This window comes from Oculina patagonica, chromosome 12 (assembly GCF_052425735.1).
Source record: "Oculina patagonica isolate OP01 chromosome 12, crgOcupat, whole genome shotgun sequence".
In the NCBI taxonomy this organism is placed as follows: domain Eukaryota; kingdom Metazoa; phylum Cnidaria; class Anthozoa; order Scleractinia; family Oculinidae; genus Oculina; species Oculina patagonica.
The window spans coordinates 24,061,099-24,084,606 of NC_135769.1; the positions used below are offsets into that span (position 1 = coordinate 24,061,099).

General features: G+C 37.7%; 1 protein-coding gene across 1 annotated transcript; it reads left to right on the top strand.

Annotated features, from left to right (window-relative positions):
* Positions 1-10: 10 nt before the first annotated feature.
* Positions 11-19,709, top strand: LOC144632316 (peroxisomal 2,4-dienoyl-CoA reductase [(3E)-enoyl-CoA-producing]-like). Its single transcript, XM_078490937.1, has 10 exons — positions 11-156; positions 1,523-1,574; positions 2,160-2,225; positions 2,939-3,008; positions 3,619-3,678; positions 5,701-5,765; positions 8,525-8,590; positions 9,323-9,353; positions 17,126-17,230; positions 18,531-19,709. The coding sequence occupies exons 1-10, from the start codon at positions 11-13 to the stop codon at positions 18,731-18,733; spliced, it is 864 nt and encodes a 287-aa protein (XP_078347063.1). The 3' UTR covers positions 18,734-19,709.
* The last annotated feature ends 3,799 nt before the right edge of the window (positions 19,710-23,508 follow it).

Here is a 23,508-nt window from a genome sequence, read left to right on the forward strand (position 1 = left end):
CAATTTCAAGATGGCGGACGAAGTGCTCGAAGCTGACATTGCATGTCTGGATCATTATGATTATTTTTTCCGTCCAGATCTTCTTTCCGGGAAGGTAGCGTTCATCACTGGAGGTGGTTCGGGTATTGGTTTTACTATTACTGAAGTTCTGATGAGGTATGTGGCCGAAAGATGCATTTATTCAAATCTTGCGCAGCGCGCTGCGCGCAGAGACTCGGAAAAATTATGTCTTATATAGGTTTTAGGTCGATACGGAGCTCAGTCTAAAAAAATACAGAGCTTCATGGCTCCATATCAAAAAGTAAAAAGCTCAGTGATTTCATGGCATTGCCAGCAGTTCTCGGACTCCAAGAAAAGAACAACCTTTGGTTGGGTTTTCACCCGGTGGTGGGGCGGGGGTACTCCCAAAAATGCCTATACGGGTATTTGCCGCCCAACGGGTCGTGATTTTGGGCTCCCGATCTAGAAAGGGGTATCCATTTTAGAGAAAATTTCTAGAATAGGGTAGGCTAGTTCGTCGTGGGTATGATATTTTGAACGCACGAGAGATTCAAATTATCATTTCTAAAACAGGGTGCTACTTTAATTTGGAGACCCAGTGCCCTAGCGGATTTGGTCCCTCCTGAATTTGGTCCAACGGACCAAATCTGCTAGCAGATCTGGTCCTCCCGACCATGTTTGCTAGCAAATTTGGTCTGGGGGGAGACCAAATCCGCTAGCAGATTTGGTCTGGCCTCACGAATTTGGTCCCCCAGCAAAACTTATGTAACAAGTGAAAAAGTAATCAAACCATTTTTTCTGTACACTTGGGTTCATCAATGAATAAAAGAAAGACTAATTTTCAAGTTAAAGAAATATAATTTCGATGCGAATATGGAGGAAGTACGTCCCAGTGAAGGTTTACATTAAAGTACCTGCATCATACCCACCCAACATACCCACCCAAAACATACCTGAGTACCCCCTCTTTTACTTAAGGTTAGATGGTGTAGTTCCATTAATTATCCATACCTCCCCTATAGACCCCCCCCCCCACCTCTCTGGAAATTCCAATAAAAAATATTACACTTCATACATTTCTTTAAATTTGTTGGTATTTTCAAGAACCCCCCCCCCAGGAATTTCCATTCCCTTCTGTGGGGAACTATGGACATTTTTCTCGAACAACATCAAATGTATTATTTACTGGTATGTGTAATATTGAGGCATCACTTTATGTCCCCAATGATTTTTACATGGGCAATGAGTGATCTTGGGCTAGTTGTTCAAATAGCAGATAATGCTTTTCACTTCATGTTTCACTACTAACACTGAATTTAATAACTAATGAAATATATCACAAATATGTTAATCAATTTTTTTTTACCAAGAAAGGTTCATCATACAGAATTTTGAACTCAAGGAATTGAATTACAATTTTGGAAAGTTTTGAAATTTCACCTGATTTCTGACATTTCAGTCAGTCTGGTCACTATTTCTAAAAAGATTTGTAATTTTTGTTTTTATTATTATTTTTTGTTAGACACCAGTGCTCAACTGTGATTGTGGGCCGGAAATTTGAAAGGCTTCAAAAGGTACCCAAATTCCCAGTGTTAGTAGAATGGAGAGATTTTCAATAGAATGTTGTATAGTAATCACTCTGGCCAGTCACGAAGGAAACAGACAATCCAGTGAACTAATCAAAACTCAAAGCAAAGATATATAGCTGGCATTAACATGCATGTTAACACATGTTTGCTTTTAGTTTTACTTCCGATTGGTTGGGAAAGTGTCTGAAATAAGGTTATTAAATCAATCACTAAGCGTACATGCATACTATTGAAAAACAAAGCAAATACAAATTACTTTCAAGAGGGAAGCAAATGCTTTGTGCGTTGAAGGGCAAAAATTATGCGAAAAGGGCAAAAATTAGTTTGTGACGCGTTATACTGTGACGCATAAAAATAGCTGGAAAACACATGTGATTCGTGAATTCTGCTGTTTCAAGCATACGTGACGCTAAATTTGGTTAAAACTTGTGTGTGAAACTGGATCGAGACACACCCTTTGCTACCCTCTTTCAACACTCAAGACGACAAGTGAAAATCGCTCTGACTACTAGTCATAAGAATATTAAGTGTATCTCATTAATAACCACCATCATGTTGTTCACCTTTCAGACAGCTAAGAAACTAGAAGATTTGACAGGACAGAAATGTCTTCCTGTGAAAGTGGATGTAAGAAAGGTACAGTGAAGAGACTAAAGTTAAAATTAAAGTAAACCAGCAATTATTTTTATTTTAAAAATTATCACTGTCAAAAATTATCCTCAAACTTACAATGTGATTACACAAAAAAATATCAGTCTAAAAGAAAAAAATGTCTGTTTTCTTCTCAAAACCAATAATCAAAGAATATTTTCAACAACAACAAGCTTTATTTCCCCTTTTGTTTTTCAGATATATAAACACATATAAAATTTGCAATAAATAAAGATAATAAAGATTTAATGATGTTTATATCTCGACAACATTTCATTCAATGTTACACTGTTGCTTAAAAATTCCTCCATTCAGTTCAGGATCTCAACAAAATATTTTATACTCATGAGCCATGAATGTTTTGGTAAATTTTCTGGTTGTAGGCTCCACAGAAACAAACCCAATTACCCATTTTGTTATAAATAATGATTTGTTACATGCGATAACTTTGTCTAGTAATTGAAACATCAGTGCCCAAGACACTATAGCACAATAAAATATTTTGAGTTTAATATACTGTACATAGTAGAAACTTTAGCCGTTGCACCTCTATAATTAACTTTTGGACAATTACTTCTTCATTCTTGCTAAATTTCAGTTTTACTAAATACATTAAGCTCTAGGTGCAGATATTGTAAGAAATAGCAGTAAATCCAATTCAGCTTTTTTAACCACATCTTTAATTTGTTTGTCATCAGGTGAATGAAGTCGAGGCTGCTGTAGACTTGGCACTGAAACATTTTTCAAGAATAGATATCTTAGTTAATGGTAAGCCCTCTTTCTTAGTTATCCGTGGGGCTAAAGAGTATTCAAGGATCGAGGTGATGTTGGTAAGGCAATATGGAAATCAGTTTGGAATATAAATTGGGATACAAAATGAATGGGGAAAGTTACAATTAGGATTGAAAGGGCCTGACTACTTTTTCAGCTTGTTTTTTTTTATCTTAAATATAATTCAATCATGACTATAAACGTCCCTCTTTCCTACCTCTTAGTAGAAACATGTCAGGTGTTGGCCATAGCCAGTGGTTTGGGATATTCAATATACTGGAGATGTAATTGGGTATACGTATGTTAACACGTAATTTACTTGGGTTAATTTGGTAGAGGTATCAAGTTTAAAGTGTAAAAACCTTTTCATTTATCTGTAATTAAGAGCATAATGCTTTTTCTTGCAGCATTCTTATTTTAGGTATATTGGGTAGATTTTAGGTATCACACAAAATGTAAGCTACTCCTGTTATAAACCCAACCTGACAGCAGCCTTATGAAGTTGTATATAGGCCCAGCAACATTAATTTTACATCATCAAAAAAATTATTGGTTGTACCCCGTCCACCATTTCCTGGCTGATTCTTGTCTTGTCTTGCCTTATTAGGAGCAGCAGGAAATTTCCTTTGTCCTGCAAGTCAGCTCTCTTACAATGGAATAAAAACAGGTAGTTATTTATTTATTTATTTATTTATTTATTATTTCTGTCATAAGTTTATATCTGCTGACAGTATTACAGTTGTAATGCAGCGATCTACAAGGGCCACCCAGGGAATAAATAACTTTCCTTGTAGAAAGGTGGCTGTTGAAGCGAGATTTCAATAAAAGTAAAATTATTATCATTGGCTGTTTGGATCGGCATACATGGTTTGGATAAAAAATCCTGGGCTGGATCGACATAATTTGATTTACTTGTCTAGTTATTTCCCCCATTTGTGAGACAGGGCCAGGTTTTTGGTTTCTGAAATTGATATTTTTATACCGGATGGGGGATTAGCCCCATGTTAAACCCTTAATATCATAGGTGACAAATTACTCCTTAATTTTGGCGCGAAATTTTAACGTTAATTTATAATTTCACATGTGAAATTATAAAATTGTCATGGAAACGTAGTTAGCGACAAGATGGCGTCCGGGATAAAAGATGTTTTAAAGCTTAAACTTTGTATATTTTCGTTTGAATTTCATCTTAGCCAGCTATATTTGAAACTTTTTGTCAATAGCAGAAAGGAATCGAACAAAGGTTTTCTTCAAAGACTAAAAAACTTGCGAACTTAAGCAAAATGTATGCTTTCAACTTTTCACGCTCGGAGTTCGCGATGCAGTATACCAGTCAAAACGTAAGATTCCAAGCGTAATTTGTCACCTATGATATTAATATGAAAATATCAAATGTTATACTCGTGAAATTAGGAAATAATTTCACTTGCATTTTGTCAAAAAGGCTCGGGAAATTATAAGAATTTTGACAAAATGCAAGTGAAATTATTTCCTAATTTCACTCGTCACCATTTGATTACCCATACAAACCTGGAGTGCCAGGGTTTTTTGGTGCATGGTTTCGTCAGTATGTGCTTATGCCATCGGGTCTGTTAGTAAGTCCATAAGATTTTCTTTGGAATAACTGCTGACCGCCACGTCTGAATTTTCTGTAGTAACACGTAGTAAAAGAGGAGAAGAAGGGCTGAGCCCGAAACATGTGGAACATTGAATTTTTTTCGAAAGGCACTAAATACTCATATAGTAAGAACTTTGTTTTTATTTTTTGTACTCTTACAAGTGTACACACTGATTTTTTCTTTTTACCACGTTGTCAGAGCATATACGACATTGCAGGCTCGTTTTCTCATGTCCAAACAAAGAAAATGGCATCTGTTGCAGACTCTTTCGAGGCAATGTTTTTTCTCCGTTAACGATTAAAAGACATCTTTTGAATTCTAAAACAAGTGGACATTGAGGTCTTGATGTCTTCGTTTCCAGGTTGTTTGTCATGGAAGAAATTTGCAAGACTTTACCCAAACTACGAACTTGAAATGGAGTTCTCAGAACTTGCATGCTGAGCTAAATGCAATTATTGCAATAGACACTTAGAAAAAGAAAATACTATTAAAAAAGAAAATGTAAAAAAAAGAAAAAACAAACAAAAAGAAAAAAAACGTGGTATTGTGGATTCGAACCCGGAGTGGACCGCACCAAGGGTAACTTTACTGACCACCAGACAATGCAACCAGATCACTTGAATTACAAGTGATCAATTTTAAGTGCAAATTGTGTTTCCCACACAAAGAGATGTTAACAGTTAAAAGGCGTACTAGAGTGCATTGAAGGTCAACCAAAATGAAGACCCGCGAAACGTATTTTTTCAGTAACGTTTTTTGACATATTTTCAATGTTTGTAATATTTTTTTTCCAAATCGCAAAAATGAAACACCGGTAAATACTGTCTTTTCAAAATTGCGAAATTTAGCATCTGCGAAATAAGTACCAATAAGGTACTCTCCCATAAACCTAAAGAAACAACTCCTCTCTCTTCATTGTCTTTACCACATGTTCTCTTAGAGGGCTTTTATCTGCTGATGTTTTTTTTCCCTAAGCCACAGGGTTTAGTTATTTGAATTTGCTGGAGGCTTGCATTTTGCCATTATCACTCACTGGAGTTACTGCAATAACTATTAGTTTTTTCTTACAGTTTTTGATATAGATGCTTTTGGAACTTTTAATGTAAGCAAAGCTATCTACAACAAATGCTTTAAGGTGAGTTTTCTTTTGTTAGTTCAGTAATGGAAACACAATTTTTTGTACCTGGTGAATGTAAGTTAACAGATGATATCATTTAATATAATTTACTTCAAATTAATATTGCTGAAAATCATTCTTAAAAAGATAATGTATGGAAATTAAGATTCAAGTGTATTACTCTAGAGTCCTAATGTAGACTAAAGTGAAGATATGTGACCAATGTTGTACATCTCTCCCAGTCACTTTGTTTTTCTCTTATCTTTAACATCACATGAGCATACCATAATCATTTGAAAATTAATACAAAAACATTTTACAGTTAGGAACTTGCGATTGCCTAATGGTCCAAGTGACTTACAGTCAGACCTCTATTAGGCAGCCACCCTCCATTAAGCGGCCACTTTCCAAAGTCTCGATTTATTTGTCGTTAAACTGCTGTACTTGATATCTCTATTCAACGGCCTGCCACCTTTTTGCTGTTGCAAGTGTATTATTTTAATATATGTTTTTTTACCTCCATAAAGTGGCCAGCAAATTATATTTCCAAGCGAAATGGTGAAATATCTTGAGCAAAATTTTTTCACATACTAACTGATGACGCAAAAAGGCCCAAAAAGGAACTTGTCAACGATGTTTTGCATATTTTTCTGTACATTATTAACCCAAAGAAATACTGTACATTTTAACTACGTGCCCTCTGTGTTAGAGCTAGAACTATGCATGAGCTGGAAATGCTCTTGTTCCACGAGTTTTAATAAAATCATGTTTACTGCAATTCCTATCCAATTTATATTGAACCTCTATTAAGCAGCCATTTTGCAAAGTCCTGAGGGTGGCCGCTTAATAGAGGTCGGACTGTTATTAAAATGCAGCTTGATTTAAATCATGGGTGCTTTCCATTTTGGCTGAGGCACATGGGCCACAGATTTTTAATAATTGAAGGCCTAAGCGCAAGAAACGCACTTTGTGTTTTGGCCAAATTAAAAAAATGTCACAAACAACTCCAAATTTCGCACGCAAGTTTGTTTACGTGTGCTTAACATTGATCTGTATTCAAATTCGCTGAATCTAGCTTCGTTTCTTAGAAATTACGTATGCAAAGAACAAAGGCGTTTTGCAAAGCTTACGTTCTCCACAGTCAGCCAGCAGCATGAGTTTTTCGACACATCGCGTGTAAATCTTTCCTTCTAGCGTTATTTAACTGTCCGGGGAGGTTGAAAAACGTGTCAGAGCCATGATTTTAGTTCCTATCCACCATTTTGAGGATTCGCTTTAAGAAAAGGACTGGACTGAACACATTGTGACGCGATGTCACCTGATAGGCGTCACATGAGAGGAAAGAGAAAAAAAAAAATGGCCGTTTGTTCCTGAAAATCATTTGAAGCCTTTGGTTAGTTTTAGCGTAAGTGCTGCTGCCAGGTGGTTGAAGGACATCATTAAGTCTGAATACCCGTAAGTTTACAGCATCGCTCGAAGAACTGAGTGATGTTTCTGCCTTTGTTTTGTACAACAGCGCTGTTTAGCGCTTCGGAAAAAACGTTGCACAAACCGAGGTAGTTTTGAGCCTGGCGGCATAGAGAGTCTAAAACAAGAGGTTTCTTGCCGGGAACTTCGTCAACGCGAGTTTTGCAGGATCCGCTTGGGTACTGCCGCGACAAAGTTGCCGAGAAGTGACCTGGTTTTAGACTTAAAAAAAATTCTTTATATGTTCCCCAGGGCACCTTCCCTTCGCAAAATATTTTCTGTGTCTCATTAAATATTCATCAACGAATCTATCGATTCGTGCGAACGAAAACCTCATAAGTTTATCTTGTTTTCGCGGGATTTTGTAGATGTGTGATGATGTAAGGAGTGGAGATAGAAGTGAGAGCAAGCCGGCGGCACTCAACTGAAAGCAAAACTAGTATAATGTGACAACACGAGCAAACGTATTCAATCAACAATCAGTCTTTACTTCACTTTCACCTCGGCAAATTACAGCTAACGGTAACAGAGTAAAATAGTCTTGCCCGTAACAACAAAAACTAGATAACTGCAAACAGACTGCAGAAAAGCTAGCTGCAAGCAAACTGGCGTGAAAGCTTACTGCATTAAATGCGCGATCTATAAAAGGTTGAGGCTGACTCACTCTGATCCTAAACTTAACTTGAAAATGGCTTAACTCCCTAATCCCTTGGGGTTAGCGTTAAACCTTTTTTTTTTTTTTTTTTTTTTTTTTGCGTTAGGGCTAGGCTTTTGCGTTAGGGCTAAGTCTGTAACCCTAATCTGAAACTCTAACCCCGACCCTACGGCCTTGGGGTTACCTTTTGCGTTAGGGCTAGGACTGTAACCCTAAAAATTTAGCTGACTTCATCGTCTTGAGAAACAAAAGGTTTCCTTTGTTTATCGTTTGTAAAAGAAAAGTCAAAAGACGCCGCGCAAGCAAAAACCTTGTCTTTTTGCATGTGTTATTTTTCGAAAACGAAGGAAAGACCAGCAAAATTAAATACAGGGCAGTGTTGAGCACACGTAAACGAACTTGCGTGCGAAATTTGGAGTTGTTTGTGACAATTTTCAATTTGGCCAAAACACAAAGTGCGTTTCTTGCGCTTACGCCTTCAATTATTGTATTATTTTATAGTTTAATTGTTTTGTAGTTTAATTTTATTCTTTTGTAGTCAAATTTTATTTGTTTTTTGGTTGGAGTTTGTTAGTTACTTGCTATAGTTATAAGCTAGTTATCTCATTTAATTCCAGCTCATCTTGATGGTGTATTTAATCATTGTTGTTTGTAGGATAACGGAGGTGGTAACATCATTAACATCACAGCCACCCTTCATTACAATGGACGCCCTTTGCAGGTCAGTAACCAACGCGTCGGTGGTGTGTCGACCAATAAAGAGTTAAAACAATCGCAAATCAGTAAATAATACCTACCGGTTAGTATAAAGTCAACTTACCTGGCTAGTGCCCAGTCAGGCTGAATGATAAAGTTGCATGGGGACTAGGTTGTTATTGCACGAAAACAAAATGACATTGACAAAAGCATTCATCAGACTGCCGTAATTGCAGCTAAAATGTATCAAATGATTACGGAATTTTAAAAAAATTAATTAATGAGACAGAAAACGCCTAACTCCACAATTGTAAGAATTAATTTCAAGGGAGAAAAAGTCACCGACATGTAAATCATGTAAAGAAAAATAGTCGCCAATGCGTCGGCCGACTGTCGATTGTGACACACCGGCTGATGGGTTAACTGACGCGTCAATTGGATCTGATTCTTTACCTTTATCCAAGTTTGATTGGTGTATAATTCAAGAATTGTGAAGCAAAGTAGCCAATCTAAAAAAGATCCACGTAACAAGAAGTTTGTTATTTTTTCTGCAAAAGGTTCCTTCTGTTCAACACTTGCTGCTCCCCAACCCTGTCAACATAAAAGATACAGAAAGCTTAACTGCTGATTCATTAACCACAACCTTGTTCCCAGGGGGGGTGGGGGTGGGAAGAGCGATACCCTGAAATTGACCAAATTCAGCCAAAAATATGTGTTAAAATCCTGTTTAGTCTTAATTTATTATATTTCTGTTTAGTGTCATGCTGGTAGTGCCAAAGCTGCAATTGGTAAGTTAAAAAAAATATAATATTTCATTGCGGTTCAATTGTTTGTGGTTTGATTTTTTTTTTGCCTTTCTCTTGTATATACATAATCCCATTTATTTTATTTTATTTTATTTATTTATTTATTTATTTATTTATTTTTTTTTTGGGGGGGGGGGGTTACCGCCATAATATGGGCTATATAGGTATATGCCACAGCATAGGGTATGGGTTTGAAGTTCTCCAGTTTAGTGAAAATCTTTAGACTCTACTAAAAACTATTGGAAATGAAAGAACTGCCTCAACAAAGTAGTGTTATTACATTCAGCCAGGGAACAGCTAGCAACAAACAGTGAAAATAGAGATAAAGGAGACAGGCTCCAACTGGCGCTAGCTTCATAGAGAAGCACAAGTTAGAATGGAGTAGGGAAGGGCCTCAAAGACCTTCAGTTATATGCCCTACGTGGTGAAAAACTATAAGAAAACAAGAGCTCTTAGAGCTTACAACTGCGCTGGTCTCGTGAGCACTTTAGGGGAGCCATGTGGGGGGAACAAAAAATGCACCCCCCCCCTCCTCTTATCCCCTTTACCTGCGTCGAACAATGTTGCGACTGACAAACAAGATGGTAAGAAAACACCTTGCGTGACATTTCATGGTTGACTAGTTCCATCCGAAATTAAATATTTTTCTTATATGCTAATGCTGGTCAAATTTAATTCCCACGATCCTGATCCGTGAAACAAAAAAATCTTTTCAATCAGCATCCAGTGTTGTCTTGAATTACGTTTAAAGATTGAATAACCAGCTCCGAAAATGGAATATTGGAGCAAATAATAAAAATTTACCTGTGTTTTGCTGAATGGGAATTCCCCGGGGAATTAATTTAGCAATGACGTAACCCTTGCAAGTCAGGGTTTGTCTCAGTGGTTTTGCATCAGATTTCAGAAATCCTCTAGATGACACAGCTCCAAAAAAAAATAACGCTAAAAAGTCAAACATTTCACACTTAACATACTAAGTTTAGACCAGAGGATTTGTTTAGTTTCCGTTTGTGGCAGATTTAAACCTTTCAGAGCATTGCGTGATTCTTGCCGATCAGTGCCTTGTGAAAGTAAAAATTTGCTAACGCCAGCACATTCCAGGACACAAACGTAATGTAAATAAATGTAAATTCTTGCCCGCTAAAGCGTATCTTTTTAAAGCGTGAAATTTTAGTATTTTCTTCGATTCAAACTTTTCAAAATACTTCACACTGAATTTTGTAAGGAAAGATTAATGGCTCCGCAAAGATTTGAAAGGAAGCTGATAATAGCTTTGAAAAATTACGTGACTCGAGGTCTAGCCGGTCGAAAGTGAAACTTGTCATGTCAGCACATTCTTTTACACCAACGTAATGGTATTTATTCACAGATTCTGGCCCGCTGAAATATATTTTTCTTTTGACGCATGAAAATTTAGAAATTTCTTTGAGTAAAACGCTTCAAAATCGGACATTTCATGCTAAACATGCTTATTAAGACCAAAGCATTTGAAAATTTCCCATTGGTAAGTTTTTTCTAGCTTTTAAACCTTGCGTGACCCAAGCCCGGCCGAGCGGGGCATCAGTCTGGTCACTGAGAAAAAACAAGAGCTCTTAGAGCTTACAACTGCGCTGGTCTCGTGAGCACTTTAGGGGAGCCATGTGGGGGGAACAAAAAATGCACCCCCCTCCCCTTTCGGATCCCCTTTACCTGCGTCGAAAATGTTGCGACTGACAAACAAGATGGTAAGAAAACACCTTGCGTGACATTTCATGGTTGACTAGTTCCATCCGAAATTAAACATTTTTCTTATATGCTAATGCTGGCCAAATTTAATTCCCACGATCCTGATCCGTGAAACAAAAAAAATCTTTTAAATCAGCATCCAGTGTTGTCTAGAATTACCGTTTAAAGATTGAATAACCAGCTCCAAAAATGGAATATTGGAGCAAATAATTAAATCAAATTTGAGAAGAACACTAGACCTGTGTTTTGCTGAATGGGAATTCCCCGAGGAATTAATTTACCAAAGACGTAACCCTTGCAAGTCAGGGCATGTCTGTCTCAGTGGTTTTCCATCAGATTTCAGGTATCCTATAGATGACACAGCTCCAAAAATAAATAACGCTAAAAAGTCGAATATTTCACACTTAACATGCTAAGTTTAGACCAGAGGATTTGTTTAGTTTCCGTTTGTAGCAGGTTTAAACCTTTCAGAGCATTGCGTGATTTTTGCCGATCAGTGCCTTGTGAAAGTAAAACTTTGCTAACGCCAGCACATTCCAGGACACAAACGTAATGTAAATAAATGTAAATTCTTGCCCGCTGAAGCGTATTTATTTAAAGCGTGAAATTTTAGTATTCTCTTCGATTCAAACGCTTCAAAATACTTCACACGGAATTTTGTAAGTAAAGATTAATGGCTTCGCAAAGATTTGAAAGGTAGCTGATAATAGCTTTGAAAAATTACGTGACTCGAGGTCTAGCCGATCGAAAGTGAAACTTGTCATGTCAGCACATTATTTTACAGCAACGTAATGGTATTTATTCACAGATTCTGGCCCGCTGAAATATATTTTTCTTTCGACGCATGAAAATTTAGAATTTCCTTTGAATAAAACGCTTCAAAATCGGGCATCTCACGCTAAACATGCTTATTAAGACCAAAGCATTTGAAAATTTCCCATTAGTAAGTGTTTTCTAGCTTTTAAACCTTGCGTGACCCCAGCCTGGCCGAGCGGGGGCATCAGTCTGGTCACTGAGAAAAAAACAAGAAGCTCTTAGAGCTTAAAACTGCGCTGGTCACGTGACCACCCTAGAGGAGCCATGTGGGGAAATAAAATATGAACCGCCCCCCCCCCTTCCGATCCCCTTTACCAGCGTCACGTCAAAAAATGTCGCGACTGACAAACAAAATGGTAAGAAAACACCTTGTGTGACATTTCATGGTTGACTAGTTCCATCTGCAATTAATTATTTTTCTTTTATGCTAATGCTGGCCAAATTTAATTCCCACGATCCTGATCCATGAAACCAAAAAATCTTTTAAATCAGCATCCAGTGTTGTATCGAATTTCCGTTTAAAGATTGAATAACTCACTCCGAAAATGGAAATAATTAAATCAAATTTGAGAAGAAAACTAGAGCTGCTTTTAGCTGAATGGGAATTCCCCGGGGAATTAATTTTACCAGTGAAGTAAGCCTTACATCTTTGTCTCAGTGGTTTTCCTTCAGATTTCAAAAATCTTCTAGATGACACAGCTTCAAAAATACATAACGCTAAAAAGTCGAATATTTCACACTTAACATACTAGTTTAAGACCAAAGGATTTGTTTAGTTTCCATTTGTAGCAGATTTAAAGCTTTTAAAACATTGCGTGATTCTTGCCTATCGTCATCAAAGCCTTGTGAAAGTGAAACTTACCACGCCAGCACATTCCAGAACACAAACGTAATGTAAATAAATGTAAATTCTTGCCCACTAAAGGTTATTTTTCTTTTAAAGCATGAAATTTTAGTATTTTCTCTGATTCAAACGCTTCAAAATACTTCACGCTGAATTTTTGAAGTAAAGACCAAAGGATTCGCAAAGATTTGAAAGGTAGCTGATAAAAGCCTTGAAAATTTACGTGACTCGAGGTGTAGCCGATCGAAAGTGAAACTTGTCATGTCAGCACATTCTTTAACACCAACGTAATTGTATTTATTCACAGATTCTGTCCCGCTGAATTATATTTCTCTTTGAAAGCGTGGAAATTTATCATTTTCCATGAGTCAAACGCTTCAAAATCGAATAATTCACACTTAACAGTCTTTAATTTGTAAAGACAAAAAAGAAGAAAAAGATCAGAGGATACGCAAAGTTGTCAAAGTGAGAGTTGTCATGTCAGCTAGCACATTCTTTGACAACAACGTAATGGTATTGGGAATTTCCCTAGCATACCGAATGACGTAAGCGTTACAAGTCAGGGCATGTTTGTGAAGGGAATTTTTCTTTATATCTCTAAAATCCTTTCAATGGTACAGCCAAAAAATAGATTACACTTAAGAGAGAAATACTTCACAATATATTTGTTAAGTAAAGACCAAAGGATTCCCTTTACATTACGTGACTCGATGTCTAGCCGATCGAAAGTGAAACTTGTCATGTCAGCACATTCTTTAACACCAACGTAATGGTATTTATTCACAGATTCTGGCCCGCTGAAATATATTTTTCTTTCGTGGCATGAAAATTTAGAATTTTGTTTGAATAAAACGCTTCAAAATCGGACATCTCACGCTTAACATGCCTATTAAGACCAAAGCATTTGAAAATTTCCCATTAGTAAGTGTTTTCTGGCTTTTAAACCTTGCGTGACCCCAGCCTGGCCGAGCGGGGGCATCAGTCTGGTCACTGAGAAAAAAACAAGAGCTCTTAGAGCTTACAACTGCGCTGGTCTCGTGAGCACTTTAGGGGAGCCATGTGGGGGGAACAAAAAATGCACCCCCCCCCCCCCTTATCCCCTTTACCTGCGTTGAACAATGTTGCGACTAGCAAACAAGATGGTAAGAAAACACCTTGCGTGACATTTCATGGTTGACTAGTTCCATCCGAAATTAAATATTTTTCTTATATGCTAATGGTAGTCAAATTTTTTTTCACGATCCTGATCCGTGAAAAAAAAAATCTTTTAAATCAGCATCCAGTGTTGTATTGAATTACCGTTTAAAGATTGAATAACCAGCTCCGAAAATGGAATATTGGAGCAAATAATTAATAAAACCAAATTGAGAAGAACACCATGGGCGCTTTCCATTCGACCAAACCTTCTGGTTTCCGTTTCCAGAAAATTCCAGTGGCAAATGGAACAGCATTTTCAACTTTTCCGGTTGACTGCACTGAAGGCAAAACAAAATTTGCATATGATCAGGTTGTGCGTCTAATAAGGAAATTTCTACTGTGCATTAACATAATGCACTGTGGCTGGTTTCCTGCACATATAACTCGATAATTTTGCAAATAAAAAGCATTCCGAGCACTGAAAATAAACTCCATGAATGAAATCGTGGCCACAAATACAGGAACCTTTCAAAAGGCACACTACAAGCAACGAGCCTGCACGCGCGTTATAAATATTTGTACATTTCTTTGCTGCGCCTGCAAAACAACAACGAAAAACAACCGAGTTCACCTAAATTTTTTATTTGGAGTTTCAAGAATGCTTCCTTAACACATATAGCTGCTTTCAGCTGCACAAATCGCTAAATTTTCTGCCGAAGGAACTTAGGCTGAGTGTAAAATGGTAGCTTTTTCCAAAATTTCCGGAAAAGAGGACAACCTCGCAAGGTAGACCCAAATTTTGGAAAACAATTTCCGGGAACTTTCAGTTCCATTTGATTTTGCTTCTGGAATTTCCGGGGTTTTCGGTTGAATGGTTCGCATTTCGGAAAGTCAACACTTTCCGGATTTTCTGGAAACTTTCCCAGGAAATTTCTGTACCTTTCGTCCTTGTTCCGAAATTACCGGATTTTTTGGTCGAATGGAAAGCGCCCCAGACCTGTGTTTTGCTGAATGGGAATTCCCCGGGGAATTAATTTACCAATGATGTAACCTTTGCAAGTCATGGCATGTTTGTCTCAGTGGTTTCCTTCAGATTTCAGAAATCCTCTTGATGACACAGCTCCAAAAATAAATAACACTTAAAAGTCGAACATTTCACACTTAACACGCTAAGTTTAGACCAGAGGATTTGTTTAGTTTCCGTTTGTAGCAGATTTAAACCTTTCAGAGCATTGCGTGATTCTTGCCGATTAGTGCCTTGTGAAAGTAAAAATTTGCTAACGCCAGCACATTCCAGAACACAAACGTAATGTAAATAAATATAAATTCTTGTCCGTTAAAGCGTATTTTTTTAAAGCGTGAAATTTTAGTATTTTCTTTGATTCAAACGCTTCAAAATACTTCACACTGAATTTTGTAAGTAAAGATTAATGGATTCGCAAAGATTTGAAAGGTAGCTGCTGATAATAGCTTTGAAAAATTACGTGACTCGAGGTCTAGGCGATCGAAAGTGAAACTTGTCATGTCAGCACATTCTTTGACACCAACGTAATGGTATTTAGTTACAGATTTTAGCCCGCTGAAATATGTTTTCCTTTCAAAGCAAGAAAAATTAACATTTTCTTTGAGTAAAAGGCGTCAAAATCGGACATCTCACGCTAAACATGCTTAGTAAAAACCAAAGCATTAGAAAATTTTCCATAAGTTAGTGGTTTCCTGCTTTAAAACATTGCGTGACCCGAGCTGGTTTTTAGCTCTTAAACCTTGCGTGACCCGAGCCCGGCCGAGCGGGGGCATCAGTCTGGTCACTGAGAAAAAAACAAGAGCTCTTAGAGCTTACAACTGCGCTGGTCTCGTGAGCACTTTAGGGGAGCCATGTGGGGGGAACAAAAAATGCACCCCTTCCCCCCCCCCTCCTTATCCCCTTTACCTGCGTCGAACAATGTTGCGACTTACAAACAAAATGGTAAGAAAACACCTTGCGTGACATTTCATGGTTGACTAGTTCCGTCCGAAATTAAATATTTTTCTTATATGCTAATGGTAGTCAAATTTAATTCCCACGATCCTGATCCGTGAAACAAATCTTTTAAATCAGCATCCAGTGTTGTATTGAATTACCGTTTAAAGATTGAATAACCAGCTCCGAAAATGGAATATTGGAGCAAATAATTAAACCAAATTGAGAAGAACACCAGACCTGTGTTTTGCTGAATGGGAATTCCCCGGGGAATTAATTTACCAATGACGTAACCCTTGCAAGTCAGGGCATGTTTGTCTTAGTGGTTTTCCATCAGATTTCAGAAATCCAAAAGATGACACAGCTCCAAAAATAAATAACGCTAAAAAGACGAACATTTCACACTTAACATGCTAAGTATAGACCAGAGGATTTGTTTAGTTTCCGTTTGTAGCAGATTTAAACCTTTCAGAGCATTGCGTGATTCTTGCCGATTAGTGCCTTGGTAAAGTAAAAATTTGCTAACGCCAGCATATTCCAGAACAAAAACGTAATGTTAATAAATATAAATTCTTGTCCACTAAAGCGTATTTTTTAAAGCGTGAAATTTAAGTATTTCCTTTGACTCAAACGCTTCAAAATACTTCACACTGAATTTTGCAAGTAAAGATTAATGGATTCGCAAAGATTTGAAAGGTAGCTGCTGATAATAGCTTTGAAAAATTACGTGACTCGAGGTCTAGCCGATCGAAAGTGAAACTTGTCATGTCAGCACATTTTTTAACACCAACGTAATGGTATTTAATCGGAGATTCTGGCCCGCTGAAATATATTTTTCTTTCGAGGCATGAAAATTTAGAATATTGTTTGAATAAAACGCTTCAAAATCGGACATCTCACGCTAAACATGCTTATTAAGACCAAAGCATTTGAAAATTTCCCATTAGTAAGTGTTTTCTAGCTTTTAAACCTTGCGTGACCCCAGCCTGGCCGAGCGGGGGCATCAGTCTGGTCACTGAGAAAAAAAAAAAAAAAAAAAAGGACGTGCAGAGCAAGAACTGCGCAGCGCAGTTAAAAAAAAAAAAAGGACGTGCAGAGCAAGAACTGCGCAGCGCAGTTAAAAAACCCGTTTGCAGAGCAAGAACTGCGCAGCGCAGTTAAACAGCAAAAAATGTTTGCTTATTTATGTCATACAGTACCTTTCATTGCATGTGTTTATACTCTAACAACCATGAGCTAACCATTGCTCCATACATTTACTTTGCTTTTTAGAGGGTATGATGAGACATCTAGCAGTTGAATGGGGTCCAGATGGTGTGCGTGTTAATTGTGTTTCACCTGGAGCCGTGAGAGACACAGAGGGTTTTCGTAGACTAGGTAGGATAAAAGAACCACAAAATCTGGCCTCCTTAAATTTTATTTATAGGAGAAGCCACAAGCCAAGCTGCCCACACTGCCGGAGCTTATCGTGTTTTCCGTCGCATTAAGCGGCTAGGAATATTTCTACCCCCCCCCCCCTGAATGGGATGCTAGTCCATTGCAGGGTTCCCCCCAGCATTATGTCGCCGGTACCCATTTATACACCTAGCATGCATTAAATTTAAGATGCTTTGTTTGTCTCCTAACTGAAGGACAATTGTTAAGGTTCATGACAGTCACTTCGTATTGATGCTGGCTCTTTAAAGACTGCACATCATGACTTGGAAACCAGAGGGATACTTAAGGGTAGAGGATATCGGGGGGGGGGGGGGGTATTTTTTGTAGTTCATTAATGTTTGCTGCTATTGCTGGTTTTCACTGTCACGCAATCAAAAAATAAATTCGAAACCATTCAACTACAGAAGCTATGAATTTCAAATATTATAGATGATAAATAGATAAACAATTTAGTTTCGGGTCTGTACGGTGTACCGTTCGCGAGTTATTTGCCAAACCTTTCCACGCAAATTTATAAAGCTTAGTATGGAGACGCCATAACTGTGTCCTTCCGGGGGACACAGTAATGGCCGCCGTCGCCCGTGATGTCAGAGAAACCATCTGGAACTCAGTTCTGTTTACAACAGCGGCTATCCTTGGCTTAAGAGCTAGTACACTTTCACATAAACACCACTTATTATATCTGAAATGTTCAATCTGCACAAAATGGAAAGGAAAGGCCTTTTTTCAAACAAAACAGCTATGTCACGGCACTCAGCTTGATGTCACATACGACCGACGGAGAACTCAAATATTCAAAATGCTCTGTTTTAAAAACGAATGACACTATTGATCTGGAAATTATTATATATTATTATATTTTTAGTTTATCTTTCGCCTAATGACAACGAAAATTTAGCAGGCCTAGTGAATTTTGATTTCAGAATTTTATGACGTAACATGAAAACCAAGAATTGGGAGTGCAAAGCAAGCTCAAACAGATGTTTTTGTTTGGGGGGGAATGTTAGGTTACATGTTTTTCAGTGTTGATTCAATTATTATAGTATTTTGAGGCATTTACTTTTATCTGACATGCTCTATGTAGCCTTTTTACACAGTTTTTTGATAGGGGTTTTAAATCAAACATGTTTGCACGCACCTCGCTGTCACTTTTTTGCTCTGTTACTCCACAATAACCTTGAGTCAATTTTATTATAGGAACCAAGTATTTAAACTCTAAAGAAAATAATTCTCTTCACAGGTGGCAAAAGCGTTCCACCAAACTATGTCAAGAATGTCCCTTTACAAAGACTCGGGACTCGTCGAGATGTGGCAGATGCTACTCTCTTTCTTGCCAGCGGTGCTTCAGATTTCATCACAGCCAACACATTGATTGTTGATGGTGGCAGTTGGATGACAAACCCTGTTTCTATGGCAACATTAAAAGCTCTTAGCAAGCTCTGAATCATAGTACACATGAGTACAGCATAAGCCATTAGTACTACATTAGTACTACAGAGTTGAAAGTATGAGTTTTGACGACATTTGAGTTGTTTGGATAGCCGATGAAACACTGTCTCGAGTGTCTGATATATCTTCTCAATCGAAACAAAAACCAAGGTGTAAACGGAGAATTAAAATGGTAAAGATCTATGCTAATTAAGATCGGGTATCCAAACCACCGCCATTTGATGAATTTTTAATGAGTTTGAGAATTACCAAGAAAATCTAATAATGATCAGTAGTGCCAACAGTTGGCACCAATTTGAAAGAAAACTATTCAAAACCTAAAATAATTTATAATATCACAGTCAAAGTTCTCTTTACAGACACCTGTAAGGAGACGTTTCCCATTGGAACCAAGTCATATATTATAATCTCTACCTTTATTCCATAACATGGACACTTGGCTCTCACTGTGTAAAAAGAGTTGAGTGCTGTACTGGTTAAAATAAAGAACTGATCAAGAATTAATTTGTTTCATTTGTTTTACTGGTCACTTTTTGCCATATTTTGCAGGTATCGAAAACAGATTAAAGCAGTTGTGGTATTGTAATGGTTTCTTGTAAGGGTGAATAGGCCCTTCGCATAACCCTACTGTCACGTGACCTTTTCGAGAATAGAATAGGAAAATAAATGCAGGCCCCAATTCACAGGCTATGTGGGAGGCACGGTGGCCTAATGGTTAGCGCGCTCGACTCCCGAGTCGAACGGCCCAGGTTCGAGGCCTGGCCCGGGCACTGCGTTGTGTTCTTGGGCAAGACACTTTACTCTCACAGTGCCTCTCTCCACCCAGGTGTATAAATGGGTACCGGCGAATTTACTGCTGGGGGGTAGCCCTGCTATGGACTAGCATCCCATCCAGGGGGGAGTAGCAATACTCCTAGTCGCTTAATGCTACAGAAACCGGGATGAACTCCCGCTGTATGGGCTACTTGGCTCGGACACAGACTTTACCCTTTACATGCACAGGCCACTCGCGGCTGCTTTTCAGTGATGTGTAAATAAGCAGATGTAGTCTCCTGGCCGTAACGCAAAGTGCCTGGGATGTTTGTTGGAAATGCAAAGTGGGGCTCAAAATTAATTTCCTGTAACCCTTAACTATGGTTACAGATATACATTTCCGAAGTTGTTTGTTTGAAAACTGTTGTTCAGGGGCGTAGCCAGCCTATAGGCCCGTAGGCCCGGGCCTACAAATTTTTCGACCCGCTCGTATTTTGAAAAGGTACAATTAGTAAAATTCAGGCTGAAACGCTTTCAAGATGAAATACAAAACAATTTGTAACGTACCATAGCATTACAGTTGAAGCCCGGTAACTCGAACTTGGATAACTCGAACACACCGCTAACCCGAACTTGCTTCCATTAACCTTGGATTTGATCTCACTTTTCAGTCGTTTTTACTCGGTTAACTCGAACTCGGATAACTCGAAAACCCCGCTAACTCGAACCAAATTTCGTTTCCCTTGATAGATATTTGGGTCAAATTTACCCCGATAACTCGAATTCCAGTTCTTGGAACTTGCCATGGTGCCCATTGATTAGAGCAATGAACAGATCGCGTATTTGACTGCCATTTCCCACTCTTATCATAAGCATGTATAGTTGTGTTAGAGTTTATGACGAGATTAGTTCAATATGCACTGTACTGTTTTATACTGAAGTGCTGAAAAATCAGTAAACTATCAATTATTAACTTGGCAAGTTAAATATTCAATCAACCCCGATAACTTGAAACCCTGCTAACTAGAACTGTACAGGCCCGCAAATGATCCCGACCCGCAAATGATCCCGGGACCGCAAATGATCCCAAATTGGACCGCAAATGATCCCAGTACCGGAAATGATTTGTGTAAATGATACAACAGAATACTTGGAATGGCGTGGACTTTATGAATCGTCTATGGATGTATTTTTATAAAAGACCAAGTGCCTCAGGCATAATAAAACGCAACGATTAAAAACGGTGAAAATAACCCGCGAAATAACAAAATTAACATGTGGCTATCTAAGTTTTTCATTTAGAAAACGCACCTAAAAAATAAACATGAATCTTCGAAGACGCCTCTGCTGTCTAATTAGTCACTTCCTGGCAATGCTGCCTCGGTAGACCCGAGCCTCCTTTTCCTCCTTTTCCGCGCAAAATTTCTACATGCGAATTTTGGAGTTTATGACAGATTTTGAAACCGTTATTTGAAAACACATTTTCCTTCACAATTCGTTCTTGCAAATATAAAATGAAATACAGTAAACGGTTACAGCGTCTCTGAGCTGGGTAAATTTATTTGCATACCGCACGCATAGAGCTGTCAACTTTTGCACGTGCAAATTTCTTACTGTCAATTAATCTGTACTGAAAGCTACGCGAAAATGAAGTCAGTTTTTGAGAGAATTTTTAGTTGCCTGTGTCAGAATTTATTTCAGTGACTTGATGAAGACATTTAAAGAAAAAAATAACCACAGATTTCGAAAGAGAGTAGCTCGATAACAAGAGTTGGAGATTGATATGATAGAAATCAGCAACAAAACTCAACTTTCTTCCAGACTTTACGTCTAGACATTTATAATGTCGCTATGAACGCTGCGTGACTGCGTGTGAATGGCTATCAGCTTAAAGCATTTCGCCGCAAATAAATCATCCCTTGATTGGAGAGAGTTCATATTTCTGTTGGTTGGATTGTTAAACTTTATGTCACGTTTTAGGTTACTAATCGGAGCATATTTATCAGCTATATTGATACAGTTGTGGTTTTGAATTTACTTTAGTAAATCGTTCAAATACGGCACATTCTCTCGCGTTAATTGTTTTTCTTATTGTTGTATTATTAATAAAGAAATGGATTAAATAAATTTAAATCCCCTGTCCAAATTCTTTAGTCCACGCATATCCAACTTTTACGGTTAGGCGACTGTTTCCGGTCCGAGGATCATTTGCGGTTCAATTTTGGGATCATTTGCTGTCCCGGGATCATTTGCGATCCAATTTGGCAGGGTCGTAACCAGGTATATTTTTTTATCGCTGATCCCAAATTTTAGCTCTAAATTTTGATTCCTGATCCCTAAAATGTGGCACCATTTGATCCCTGATTCCATTCTGATCCGATCTGATTGGCCGATCCGGATCCCATGACTTGTGACCCGGGATCCCGGGTCCATGATCCCGATCCCGAGGCTGCGATCCCGATCCCAAGGCTGTGATCCCCGATCCCAAGGCTGTACAGAACTGCTTTTGGTTTCCCTTAGTTCGAGTTACTGGGGTTCTACTGAATATATATTCGCAACTACCCTTTCGCGATGAGATCAAGGCACATCTAGCACTGAAATGCAAACTCGGGAGCTTTCTAGACTAGTCAGGTGACAGACAAACGCACAATTGCATCCGCCAGAGAGGACGAGTATACGGTTTATGTTGAATTGAGTGAAAAGTGGCGCAGTTACTTCCTGTTATAATTAAGGTGCTGTAAAATACACATAAGATAAGAACAAAATGAAGGAAAAGGCATTTTCGAGAGTCTTAATCCAACCAAACCTTTCTTGGCGGACCTCCTCCGGCCCTAACACCTCGAAGAGCAACACTTACGATTGACCAGGCCTACAACTTTTCAAAAAGCTGGCTACGCCCCTGTTGTTTATTTTAATACTACGATTATAACTATGTATATATAAAAAAATATTAGAAATCTAAAATTCCACATTTAACCAAAAATGTATAGTTCAATCCATATTTTTCACACTAAACAGAAATATATTTTAAGATAACTACAATATCTATCTATATAAAAATATACTATATTTTTGTAAGTCTGGAATGCAAGCGCACTCTATTAGGCACTATTACTAAAGTACTTAATTTATTTGGTGAAGCTTTGAATACAAATTACAGTTGTGACATAGCTAAGCCTTGAATACAAGCACAGTACTGTAGTAACGTCCTAAGTTTAAAGTATTGAATGCACTGTGTCGTATTACTGGTCATACTAGAATACGAGCATACAGTGCAATGTAAACGCACTTAATAAATGTTGTACACAAATCTACTAAATTAAAACACTGCTTTAAATACACATCTTTCAAAAGTCATCAAATTGATACATCTAAAGTATATTTATATAAAAAAATATTTGCAATAGAAAGTTCCACATTCAACCAAATATATATATATTTCAATCGTAAGTTTATACTAGACAAGTAAATTTAAAGATTATTAAAATTTCTAGTATACAAGTTCTAGCTAATATTAATTAAAAGGTTTCAAGACGTACCCTATTTTCTCGATTAAATACCGAGTCAATGCCAGTCTCCAAAATGGAGTTTTTAAGTTCTTCAAGCATTTATTAGAGCTGTAGGTATAATGAAAAGATATATATCTCAAAAATCATGAACAAAAAACTGTTGCTTCATAAACACTGCGCGTGAATAAACCGCAGTAGTCAAACAAACACCGGGTCAAATAAACGCCGAGGTCGTTAAATCAAGAAAATATTGTCAACGGGCATATCCTTTTTTCTCTTTTTTTTGTCAAAGTGTCAAATGTGTGACACGTAATTTATCTGCTGGTCCCAACTCGCACAGAACATACTGAAGTGTCTTCGAACAATTCGAAGAAAGGATAAGAACTTTGCCGTTCGTTTACAAGTTCACTATTATTGTTCGTTATTTTTTTCAAGAAGCAAGAAGTCATTTCTCTTCCAGCTCTTCAGTAGCAAATTATCTTTAATAAACTGTTTTCTCAGACGAAA